At 45.3% G+C, this 13,494-nt stretch overlaps 1 protein-coding gene across 1 annotated transcript in view; it reads right to left on the reverse strand.

Annotated features, from left to right (window-relative positions):
- IDUA (alpha-L-iduronidase) overlaps positions 1-13,494 on the reverse strand; it is a 1,520,091-nt gene that overhangs the window by 230,512 nt on the left and 1,276,085 nt on the right. Inside the window, exon 11 of the mRNA XM_069236746.1 lies at positions 5,538-5,663. Coding sequence (XP_069092847.1) covers positions 5,538-5,663 — 126 coding nt within the window. The remainder of the gene's footprint in view (positions 1-5,537; positions 5,664-13,494) is intronic.

Here is a 13,494-nt window from a genome sequence, read left to right on the forward strand (position 1 = left end):
TCAAAAAGGGGGCCATCAGTCCTCGGATGGAAAGATCAGGGCAGACTTCAAATGGTCTTGGACCCTAACAGCAAAGAAAAAGTGTTGGTAGTTGGTGATGAGTGTTCTTTGGCCACGGAAATGGAAAGGAGATTTCCCAGAGTCTTTGATAAACAGTTGGGGAAATTGGTAGGTTTTGAACATGAGATAGTTTTAAAGAAAAACGCAATAACTAAAATTCATAAGGTGAGGTTGGTACCCTTAATGATAAGGGATGATGTTTCAAAAGAATTGGAAAAACTGACACGGATGGACGTTATTGAACCAATAGAAAGTGCAGAATGGATTTCACCAGTGGTAATTGCTCGTCGCAGCAATGGAAAAATTCGCTTATACGTTGATTTAAGATATATGAATGGAAACATAGTGATTGACCGCTTTCCACTACTGAAAATCACCGAAATGGTCTCCAATCTTAAGGGTGCCTGTTGGTTTTCCACTATTGACTTATCGTCTGCATACCATCAGATTTCCCTGACAACCGAATCGAGAAAACTGACAGCCTTCATCACACCTTTCGGATGCTTCCAATTCAAGAGGATGCTGTTCGGACTAGCGTCTGCAGTTTTTTAAAGAATAATGTATACATTATTTGGGAAACCATTGGGTGTGATGTGTTTCCAGGACGATATTTTAGTATTTGGATGTGATCGGAGTGTGCACGATGAGAGATTGAGACATGTGTTGGGGGTGTTGGAGAGTAAAGGGTTGACCATAGAATTGAGCAAGTGTAAGTTTGCCAAGAGAAGTGTGGAATATTGGGGGCATGAAATCAGTGGTGAAGGAGTTAAACCGAAGGCGTCGTTAGTCAACGCCTTTGTTAGTGCAGCGACCCCCACTACAAAGGAAGAAGTAAGATCATTTTGGGGTATGGCAGAATTCTGTGCGACATTTATTCCAAATTTTGTAGAGGGTCGCTGGGACTGTAAGAAAACAGTGAGGGTTAGAAAAATAGCCCACCCCAAGACCCTGAAAAGTGGGTGCAAAGTGCACCTAAGTTCCCCAAAGAGCACAGAAGTAGTGATAGGGGAATTCTGCAAGGAAGACCAACACCAGCAATGCAACAACGATGGATTTCCTGACGAGAGTACCTGTGGAACAAGGGGACCAAGTCCAAGAGTCACGATCAAGTCGGGAGTGGGCAGATGCCCAGGAAATGTCAGCTGTGGGTGCAAAGAAGCTGCCACCGGATGGTAGAAGCTGTGGATTCTGCAAGAAGATGGATGTCCCACGTCGTGAAGAAGCTTGCAGAGGTGTTTCCGTGCAAAAAGACCGCAAACAAGCCTTGCTAGCTGCAAGGGTCGCGGTTAGAGTTTTTGGATGCTGCTGTGGCCCAGGAGGGACCAGGATGTCGCCAATTGCGTGAGGAGACAGAGGGGGTGCCCAGCAAGACAAGGAGCCCACTCAGAAGCCAGCAGCACCCGCAGAAGTGCCGGAACAGGTACTACGAAGAAGAGTGAACCGGAGCTCACCCGAAGTCACAAAAGAAGGTCCCATGACGCCGGAGGACAGCTCAGGATGTGGTGCACTGCAGGTTAGAGTGCCGGGGACCTAGGCTTGACTGTGCACAAAGGAAATCCTGGAAGAGTGCACAGGAGCCGGAGCAGCTGCAAATCATGCGGTACCCAGCAATGCAGTCTAGTGTGGGGAGGCAAGGACTTACCTCCACCAAACTTAGACTGAAGAGTCACTGGACTGTGGGAGTCACTTGGACAGAGTTGCTGAGTTCAAGGGACCTCGCTCGTCGTGCTGAGAGGAGACCCAGAGGACCGGTGATGCAGTCTTTTGGTGCCTGCGGTTGCAGGGGGAAGATTCCGTCGACCCACGGGAGATTTCTTCTGAGCTTCTAGTGCAGAGAGGAGGCAGACTACCCCCACAGCATGCACCACCAGGAAAACAGTCGAGAAGGCGGCCGGATCAGCGTTAGAAGGTCGCAGTAGTCGTCTTTGCTACTTTGTTGCAGTTTTGCAGGCTTCCAGAGCAGTCAGCGGTCGATCCCTTGGCAGAAGGTGAAGAGAGAGATGCAGAGGAACTCTGATGAGCTCTTGCATTCGTTATCTAAAGAATTCCCCAAAGCAGAGACCCTAAATAGCCAGAAAAGGAGGTTTGGCTACTTAGGAGAGAGGATAGGCTAGCAACACCTGGAGGAGCCTATCAGAAGGAGTCTCTGACGTCACCTGCTGGCACTGGCCACTCAGAGCAGTCCAGCGTGCCAGCAGCACCTCTGTTCCCAAGATAGCAGAGGTCTGGAGCACACTGGAAGAGCTCTTGGCACCTCCCCTTTCCTTTGTCCAGTTTCGCGCCAGAGCAGGGCTTGGGGATCCCTGAACCGGTGTAGACTGGCTTATGCAGAAATGGGCACCATCTGTGCCCATGAAAGCATTTCCAGAGGCTGGGGGAGGCTACTCCTCCCTAGCCCTAACACCTTTTTCCAAAGGGAGAGGGTGTAACACCCTCTCTCTGAGGAAGTCCTTTGTTCTGCCTTCCTGGGCCAAGCCTGGCTGGACCCCAGGAGGGCAGAAACCTGTCTGAGGGGTTAGCAGCAGCAGCAGCTGCAGTGAAACCCCGGGAAAGGTAGTTTGGCAGTACCCGGGTCTGAGCTAGAGGCTCGGGGGATCATGGAATTGTCTCCCCAATGCCAGAATGGCATTGGGGTGACAATTCCATGATCTTAGACATGTTACATGGCCATGTTCAGAGTTACCATTGTGACGCTATACATATGTAGTGACATATGTATATTGCACACGTGTAATGGTGTCCCCGCACTCACAAAGTCCGGGGAATTTGCCCTGAACAATGTGGGGGCACCTTGGCTAGTGCCAGGGTGCCCACATACTAAGTAACTTAGCACCCAACCTTTACCAGGTAAAGGTTAGACATATAGGTGACTTATAAGTTACTTAAGTGCAGTGGTAAATGGCTGTGAAATAACGTGGACGTTATTTCACTCAGGCTGCAATGGCAGGCCTGTGTAAGAATTGTCAGAGCTCCCTATGGGTGGCAAAAGAAATGCTGCAGCCCATAGAGATCTCCTGGAACCCCAATACCCTGGGTACCTCAGTACCATACACTAGGGAATTATAAGGGTGTTCCAGTATGCCAATGTAAATTGGTGAAATTGGTCACTAGCCTGTTAGAGACAATTTGGAAAGAAATGAGAGAGCATAACCACTGAGGTTCTGGATAGCAGAGCCTCAGTGAGACAGTTAGTCATAACACAGGTAACACATACAGGGCACACTTATGAGCACTGGGGCCCTAGCTGGCAGGGTCCCAGTGACACATACAACTAAAACAACATATATACAGTGAACTATGGGGGTAACATGCCAGGCAAGATGGTACTTTCCTACAAGAATATGTTGTTGTTCTTATTGATTTATTTTCCAAATGGCCCGAAATTGGTATAATAGAGAGAGCGGACACTGCTACCGTACTGGAGTTTATGGACAAGGTATTTTTATCAGAAGGTATTCCTGCGAAATTGTTGAGTGACAATGGTGTGAACTTCATTTCTGATGCAGCAAGGATGTATTTGGAGAGAGTGGGAATCAAACACAAAACTACATCTTTATACAATCCTAGTGGTAATGGTACTGTTGAGAGATTTAATAGGATCATCAAAAGCGTTATTCAAAGCTCTACGGGGAAATGTGATTGGCACATTGCTGTGTTCAAGGCAGTGTGGGCTTACAGAATCACTAAGAATGTAACTACAGGGTTGAGCCTTTTGTTATCATGAGAGGAAGGAATCATAGGGGTAAGCATAACCCTGCATGGTTATGTGATGCTGGAGTGGAACACTGGTCAGTGGAATTGGCACGAGACAACTTGGACAAATCGCGAGGAAAGAACAAGTTGTATTATGACCAATCTCATCATGTGAAACCGGTCAAGAATGTTGTGGGTGATTGGGTACGGGTTAGGAACCCCTACAAAGTTAAGAAGGGTGAGAGACAATATTTTGAACCAGAACAAGTGATGGAAGTGCTACATAATGCTGTCAGACTGAGTGATGGTAGAGTTTGGAATCTCAAACGTGTTGCTTTGCTTAACAATGAGCAAAGTACCATGCATGAGGTTGACGGAGCAAAGAATAGGGAAGGAGGGTCTGATTGGTTAGAGGATGAGTTGAAGGGTTTAAGAGCATCAAGGGAAGAAGACAGCTCCCCTTTCTTGGTTCAACAAGGTTTCATTAATGAGTGTGAAAGTACTGAAGTATGTGGAAGTTGTGAATCTGACCTTGATGTGGAAGGTGCAGTGCATGTGGAGAAAAGGAGAGTGACACGTCCGGGTTGGTTGAAGGATTATGTGTTGGAACATATAGCCGCTACTATGGCGGACACCGTGGATACGTGATGGGAACCCCAGTATTTTATTATAGTTTGGTTCTCTTGTTTATTTGTTTTTTTTCTTTCATTTACTTGTTTTTTTTTCATTTAAAAAAAAAAAATAAGGGAGGGGGATGTGTTTTGTGCATACGTACATTCCTTGGTGGAATGTACGGCCGGTGACACGAGGGAATTCCAATGTCGATGACGCTGCACAAGGGAATTCCAATGTCCATAAGTATAAAAAGCTTGATCTATAGGCTTGTACATGTTTAGAAGTTTTGGAGTAGAGCTTTTAATGGCTGCAGGTCAGGACAGCCAAGAACTAAGAGAAGGAAATACCTAGCAGAGGAACATGGCTGCAATGGCTCCATGTTCACAGAAACTGAAGCTTGTGGAACTTCCAGTGGGAATGTTAAGCTTTGATTCTCCCATTACTAGCAATATTAATATTTCTTGCCAGTGACTTCGATGGGAAGCAAGTTGGAGAAGCCAGTATATTAGAAGATAAATAACAAGTCTGAAAAACCATCTGTGAATGGTGACGGAGATGCAGACCTTTCCATGTTATGCCTTTGTGGACTGTGATCCCCATAATGCTCCACAGGAAGAAAAGCTGGAGCGTAGGTCTCAGGAATGGGAACTGATACTGTGTCATGAAATCTTGGAGGTTGCGTAACAGTATCCACAACTGACATCTTTCCGATAGGAGACATGGATTTGTCTCAGAACCATCAGAGGCTTTGATGGAAAGATCAGAGACTCATGTAGCTCCGAAAAGGGATTTTCAGCCAGAATTACTATCATTGATGGTTTGAAGAGAAAAGGATGCGACTGGAGATGGTGACAACGACATATGACTAGTTAGTGACTGAGAGGCTACTGTCAGTGTTGAGAACTTTGAAATCTACATCTGAATATTCTGCAATCATGACAATTGCTAAAGATCCTGTGAACGGAGCTCACTACTTGATTTGTGTTCCAGGTATCTCTCACTTAAAAACTCAAAAACAAATTAAGGTATGTGCACAAGGGCATCTATTCTCTGTTGCTGTGTTCTTTCTTTCACAAGAAGAGCACATCAAAGTTATATTTAATGTAGGTACAGTACAATTGATGACAAACACATGCAGACAGAAGGTCACAATATAAAACATTTCTTACCTGATTTGGAGGGGAGTGCGGTCGTGCACAAACATGAATTAGAAACAATGATGGTATGGGAAGCTCAAGCTTTATGATTAGGTTGCCTTTTTCAGGAAATGGCTTTGCTTTTTGTACCACTGGATCCTAAATAAATATGTGACAATATTAGCATGCAACTAATCGATTAAATAAGGGCAAAAGAGAATTCTATGAAATATTTTCATATTAACCAACTGTTACTCTCATTTGTACCTTCTTGCCCCCTAGGGATCTATATTCCCATGGAATTACTTCATATACATTGGTTTTAGCCTTTACCTATATCTCACTTTCTACAAAATCTTACTTTCCACTTTTATGTTATTTACTTTTTGTAGAGCACAACATTCTCCACGGCGTCTTGGTTCTATATCTAAAACAACACAAGTCTATACACATATGGAGTGGGGAAACAAAATACACCAATAAGAGCTGCAAGGACTATATTAACAGTTAAAAACCAGAGTCTTTAGTTTCCTGAAAAAAGGATGTGAAGGATGTGAAGAACAGCACATCCAATGGAAGGTTGTGCCAGACGCTTGGTTTGGCCAGAGATACAGCTCTCTAATTTAATTTAATGCACAAACTAATGAATTGGTGTGACAGGATACCTTTTCCCTTGCTCACTAATTAATTTTGTTGCTACATTCAGACCCATTTGCATCATGTCTGAGACACCAAAATATCGAATTAGTCCAGCCGTGATGGCTACCGTCAATAATACCTTAGGAAGCAATGCCATAAATTGTACAGAGGACTGCTTTATTGAATGATCAAGACGAGAAGATCACTAGCAAGCTTTCTGGACGCAAAGAGGTGAAGGTAAGCTCAAACTGTGAATCTCTCTTGCTCCTTACACAAAGCACAACATTGTACAGAGCCTTCAGCTGGAGGTTCCAGCAGAAGGAGTTATAACAATCCTGTTAAAGGAACAACACAATGCATATTTGAAAGATACAACCATTGTGAACGCACTACATTTCATTCTATTCTATTAGTCATTTATAGAGCGCAAACTGTTACTCCCAAGGAAGCATCCTGGAGCTAATGCAGATTATAGGTAGAGAACCTATTATGTGCCAAAAGAAGATCCAGTCGAGTGGGATGCTCACAAGATGAGGGAGCAGCAGAGTGTGTCAGGTATCTCAAAGATCCATGTTTTAAGCTGCTTTCGAAAGACTGATTCCAGACGTAGCTGCCCCTGTTCTTTTTTCTGACATCTTAGAACGCTGCCTTCCCATTTGCTATATTAAGCACATGACAGCGAGGACGGGAAGCCAGGTTAAATACCCTCCGCACACTGCCCTTAATTTTTAAATATTACCTTTGTTAATTGCTGATGAATTTTTACTATTTTGGGATTGTGTTAGAGGAAATAAGTTTATCTTTTGTTTTGCGCTGCAAATGTGCACCTATCCTTTACTCTGTCGCAGCTTTGACTGATTGAGCGGAAAGCGTTAGGTTCACAGGGAAACAGATGCTGCTGCCTGGTGGCTTCCGCCCATCTTGGAGGTCAGCGCTCTAGTACTCCCTCCCCATTTGCTATATTAACCAAATGACAGCGTAGAAGCACAGCGGGTGCGCGACTGGTGCGCCGAAGTCGTGCCAAATGCAAGCCCATCGGCACCTGTCCGCACCGATCCATGATAGTTTTGGGCTAGCCCCCTTACAGTATTCTAAACTTTTAACTGTTAAACCTGGCCACATCCCTGCCTAACACCTGGTACCATATACTAGACTTCACTAAGGCAGAGACCTGCTGTAAGAATTGCAGGTTTTCCCTCTCTGACTCTCTAACTGCCAACACAGACGTCAAAACAACTTCCCTGCCTCAGGCCTCACAAAAGTATTTCTCCCTTAACTGCAGGTCATTAGGTAAGCATAACTATGAAGTTTTGACTTTCTTGAAGACCATCAGCCAGACGCAGTTTTCCTAACTGACATCTGGCTTATAGAGGACCTTTCCACTGACCTTCTACAAGTCATCCCCAAGCTGTCGCTGTTGTGAAACTTGATAGGCAATCTCAGAGAGGAGGTTGGATTGCTATAATTTTCAAGCAAACATTAAAGTGCACCTTCTCTGAGCTTGTTATTGAGGGATGCAAATCAACTTTCTTTTCTTTGGCCCTTACTAGTAACTGTACAATATCAGGAACTCTGATTTATTGCCCCCCCTCAGTCCGCTTCTAACTTTGACTCTTTGTTAGCTGATGTCCTGTCCCCACTGGTACGTTATTCTAATTTTACAGTGGTTTCAGAACTCAATCTGCATTTTGATGATACTATCTGCTTAGTGGCAACTACACTGGCTGCGGATATTTAGGGCTTGCAGCTCCTCCAACTTGTTTCCTTCCCTACGAACAGACTTTGTCACATCCTCGATCCCTCTTCTCAAATGTTGCTGGTGTAGTGACTGATCACCCAATTCGACTCACTTGGTCTGAATATTTTGCCATCCTTTTTTCGGTCTCCTAAAATAAGGCACCTATCAGTCAAGCAACAACACATGCTGTATAGGCACACGGTCACCCCCACTAAATTTTGCTGTGTTAAGCCGGCCGATAGCTGTATTGCATTGGCCGACTCACAACTGGACAAGTGGATCAGCGGAGCAATGGATCAAATAGCTTCTATACAGAACCAGTCTTTTCGCAGACAAAAACCATTGGTTGACTGGTTTAATGAGGATCTGTTTGCATTAAAAAAAGAAGTGTAAGTGCCTTGAGAGCCTTTGGCACAGAGCTTATTGTCCAGCTTGTAAAACTGAATATATTGCAGTTCTTAAAAATTACCACTGTTGTATCAAGAAATCATGTTGTGACTTTCACACTAGCAACATTTCAGTCTGCTCAGAGCTCTTCCTGCGAACATTTCGCTATTGTTAAGTTACTCTCTTCACTATCTCTAGTCTCCGCCTCATCAGTCTCAGAGGAGGGCTGTAATGCCGTAGCCCATTTTTTCTATGAAAAGGTGGCAAATATTTTTTAATCTTCATTTCCTGTGAAAGCTAGAGATATAACCTGTTTAAGTTCTTGGTTCAACTTTTCTGATGACAGCTCTAGGCTGCTGACTTTAAGCCAATTGAGCCAGAAGAGCTGATTTTGCTCCATGCCTCAGTGAAGTCGGGCTATCCTTTGGATCCAGCATCCCGTCTATTTTTGAGCAAGGTGTGGAGCTGGTCCACCCAGTATTAGGTGAGCTGCTTAACAGCTCCCTGGTCTTGGGCCAGAAGCCCTGCTTATGCTGTGGTGGTCCCACTCCTCAAGAAACCTCTGCTGTATCCCACCAAGCCGGAAAACTATTGTCCGTTTTTGATGCTACTATTCCTCTCTAAGATCACAGAGAAGTATGTTAATAAGCAGCTGTTGAGCTTTATTGGGGCCCTTGACCTGCTATGTAGGACTCAGTAGGGCCTCCATCCTTCATACAGTACTGAGTCAGTCCTGCTGTTGACAACAGAGTAAATCCATCAGTTTTTGGAGGCTAGCGATTCTGCTGCATTGTTATTGTTGTATCTCAGTGCCACATTCAACAATGTGTCCAATAGCATCCTGATTGCAAGACTCTGGAACTGTTGCATGGGCATAAAGCTCTAAGCTGGGTCGCCTCTTTTCTGCAGGTGCACACCTTCAGGTGTCTCAAAAAACTTATCAGACAAAAGTGCTTCCTCTGAAGCAAGAAGAACCAAAAGGCTTCTCCTTGAGCCCAACTCTGTTTAATGTATAGGTGCAACCGCTGGCTGAGGTCCCTGAATGCTCAGTTTACCATCATCTCATAGATGGATGACACCCAGCTTATCGTCACTCTGTCACAAAACCCTCATATGGCCTTCTCTCTGTGCCTCTGCCTTTCAGACGTCACTAGGTAGATGGACTTGAATTGCCTCAAGCTACTTACTGGGAACACCAAGGTTCTGACCTTGGGCAATTATCCTAACATCTGGTCCACTGCTTGGTGGCCCAATGATTCGTGCCCACTACCTGTAGCTACTCTTGTACAGGAATATTTGAGAAAATAGATGTCGCCATCTTATGTTTTTGTAAATTTGATTAACTCTAAAATGTTAATAAATCTTGGCATCTAGTTTGATGAAAAGCTTTCTTTTGAAAGTCAAATAACTGCACTGGCAGGGAAACGTTTGGACTGCTCAAGATATTGAGGAAAATCTTTTGTTTCTTGTCAGAGTTGTAAAAAACAAAATAATAGTTCAGTACTTGAATATGTCTAGGCTTGACTACTGGAGCTACCCAGGATCGGATAAGGAGACTTCAATGAGTGCAGAATATTGCTGCACATCTTTTTTTAAACTTGCCAAAGTGTGTCTCTATTGGGGCTGCGTGTAAGAAGGTTCTTTGGTTGCTCCTGAAGCAGAGATCCTCTTTTAAAGCATTTTGTTAGTGTTATAAGGCATTTGCCAACAAAGGTCCACTGTAGCTTACATCCTTTGTCAAACCCTATGTACCATCTAGGAATCTAAGGTCAGCGGGTGTCATTGGCCAGTGTTCCCAAAGTGAAGAAAGCACGTATACGTGGTAACTCTTTTAACTATCTACCGCCTAAACTTTAGAATGGTATTCCCCTTGCAGTCCGTCAGGCCAAGTCAAAATGTCTGCTTAAGACTTAGCTCTGGCTGGCTGGGAGTTTGACGGTTGCATTTTTGGTCTCGCGGGTACCTGTACCTAGAGCTGGAACACCTCAGATGAAGTAGCTACACGCTTTACAAACTGCATCATTATTATTATTTCAGCAGTTTGATCTGTCACTCGCAGGTGCTGGACACCTTTGCTGCTTGTGCCATGAAGGATAGATCTGCATCAAAATAATGACAAGTTCGCGAACAGCTTTTGGGGATCCTGCAGGGGGACCCATGATTTCCAGCCAGGTTGTCAGATTCCATTTGTCAGGGGTATTTCTGGTGATGAGAAGCTCAGTCTTCCTTGGATTAATATTCAAGAAGGTAGATGACATCAGCTACAGTGTATGATCTGTATGACTGATTGTTAGATATGGGGTCTCTAGTTCGCAGTCGGTTTGCACCCTGTCCAAGTAGGGACCCTCACTCTAGTCAGGATAAGGGAGATACCTGCTCAGATAGCCCCTGCTCACCCCCTTGGTAGCTTGGCATGAGCAGTCAGGCTTATCTCAGAAGCAATGTGTAAAGCATTTGCACATAACACACAGTAACAAAGTGAAAACACTACAAAAGGACATCACACCAGTTTTAGAAAAATAGCCAATATTTATCTATATAAAACAAGACCAAATACGATAAAAATCCACCATACAGAAATAAATGAATTCTGCAAGATTTACTCAAAAATACAGTTCCTTGAAGTCGATAGCTCCTCCGGGGCTATTACGACATCGTGATCAACAAAACCAACAGTTTAGGCCAGCCACTGCGTCACCGGCCAGCTACGGTGTCAAGAAGTCCCCCAAACAGTACCTTTGAAATTGCAGGGCATCGTGATCCTCGCGGTGAGCTCTGGAGAGTGGTGTCACTGGTGTTGCGGTGTCGGTCCTGGAGTCTGTGCGGGAGTCGTCGGGCCCTTGAAGTCACACGCCTTGCAGATCGAACTCCGGGCTCTTCGTCAGGAACGCTGACATGGATGGCGTCGGGACTGCAGTGTGTAGCGGGACGATGTGACATGTGGTGCCCACAGGTCACGGTGGAGGCAGCGGCTCAGTGACGGCATCGGTGAGACCAGGCCTGCTGTGAAGCGGGTGGTGCGACGTGCAGTGTCACCAGGTCACGAGGAAGGCAGCGGCGTCTTCGTTGTGGAAGCGCTGTCGTCGGTAGGCCCAAGCCAGTGGTGCGGGACGGGTCAGGGCTTCGTGACACTCACAAGCGGTGTCCACAGGCCATGGTGCAGGCAGGATGCCTAGTGACGACACTGGAGTCGATGATGATGGCGTTGGTGCACTGGGGCTGGGGTGCGGGATGGGACGGTGCTTCATGTACCTCACGAGCAGTGTCCACAGGCCACGGTGCAGGCAGCGGTGCCAGTGTCAGCAGGAGCAGTGTCGTCGGGGATGCCCAGGCTGCGGTGTGAGCCGAGATGCCGGAGTGCGAGGCCCACAGGCCGTGGTGCGAGCTGCGGTTCACTGAAGTCATCTGATGACGACATTGGGGAGACCAGGGTCGCAGTGCAAAGTGGGGCAGTGCGGCTCCGTGCGGCGTCAGCAGGTGACGGTACAGGCCAGCGGCGTCGTTGACAGCATTGCAGTGGGTTTTCTCCTTGAACAGCACAAAACATACAGTTCCCAGTGCTGTAGGAAGAGGAAACTGAAGTCTTTGATATTGTCAGAACACGGCTGGTGCGAGATCTAGGGACTGCCCCAGCTAAGTTACCTGCGTGCTCATTATTACCATTGTGTGCCAAACCATCTTGTGGGAAAGCTCATGAAGCGCCTGCAAAGCCAACGGGTAGCCTCGTTGCTCATTTTCTTATTAAACTGTTTTATTACCTTATGATATATCTGATGATATTATTTGGCATGTCTTGCATTTTTAGACAAATGTTTGTTGGTCCATATATTTGTGTGCTAGAGCTGTGCTGCTTCATTCTCTATTGTTTTTGTAGTAGTCTGTAGGAGACTACAATTCCCAGCAGGCTGTACAGCCACCATCTTGGGTGTGGCAGTTTGGGTGTGGCATCTAGTATAAAACCAGCCAAAGCTCACTATCCTTTTCCGAATTCCTTCTGAAGGTCAGCTGATTTCCTGTGCCGATTTTGTTCTCCTCTGAGAGGCTCTGGCTTAGAAGAGCCTTCTCCTCTTCGCCTCCAGTTTTATCGGGGCTGCGTTAAAAAAGCATTTTCTGTTTTCCTGGGCGTTTCCTCCTCTTCGGCGGAGCGCGTGCGGTAATTAGGAAGTTGTTTCCCATTACCCGCAATAACAGAACAGGTTGTGTTCTGTACGATAAAGCCACTTATCGCTAAGGCACATGGAGTGTTAATGTTTTAACCCGAACTAACATATGTGCAAGGTTTGTTTCACTGGGTGTTTTAAGATTATTGCAGAGCGAACGTCCACTAACCATTAATGCACCATTTCTTTAGTTGCCTGATATTTGGGGTATTGCTGTGGAGTGAATATTTGTTTACGAATCTTTGACTCACATTGAAATCACAAGTGTGAATAATGGTATAATTTGTATGAAAGCGAGTGCAGTGAACTCATTTGGAAATTGCGGCACAAGTCTTGTGATTGAAATAGAATTGGCAGCAGAGATTACAAGAGTTTGGTTCCTTTAATGGGGACGACTCATTTGTCCATAGGAAAAGAAGTTTATGAAAAGTGGTAAATTAATCCCGCTCTGGGATATTTACATATACAAGTCTTCTAAAATTGCTATGAATGAATAGTAAGAATATTTAGAGTTGTACGATTATTTTTTATTACGGGTCTCCTTCCCTGCTGACCCCACCCCACACCCTTTCCCTCATCAGATCACTCCAAGAATCTGCGCTATAAGAGCATTCAGATTTGGAGGTATCTGGAGGTGGGCCCTGTTGAGCTTCATACAGACCCCAAGGAAGTGTTGCTCCACCTGACAGAATAGTGAGCCCACAAATTAAACTCCTCCTGGTCTGTACTGAATCTCACCATGGCTACCTTAGATGATGTAATGAAAGTAATTACGCAAATGCAAAAAGATATTCTGGAGTCCAAAACAACTGCAGCGTTGCTTGCAGATAGAGTATGTCAGTTATAGCAACAAGTGGGGAGTGGACAGGGAGGTACAAGTTTTTTGCAAACACAGCGTGCCAACCAACAAACCCCCACTAATATAGCAGTGAATATACCAACACAAATCCCTTTAGCCCCTCCTGAAAGATTTTCTGGGGATCCAACCAAGGTGCAAAGCTTCCTAACCCAAGTAGAACTACATTTTACCTGTAGGCCAACCGCCTTTCCTGATGCCCAATCAAGA

This window comes from Pleurodeles waltl, chromosome 1_2 (genome assembly GCF_031143425.1).
Source record: "Pleurodeles waltl isolate 20211129_DDA chromosome 1_2, aPleWal1.hap1.20221129, whole genome shotgun sequence".
Classification (NCBI taxonomy): Eukaryota; Metazoa; Chordata; class Amphibia; order Caudata; family Salamandridae; genus Pleurodeles; species Pleurodeles waltl.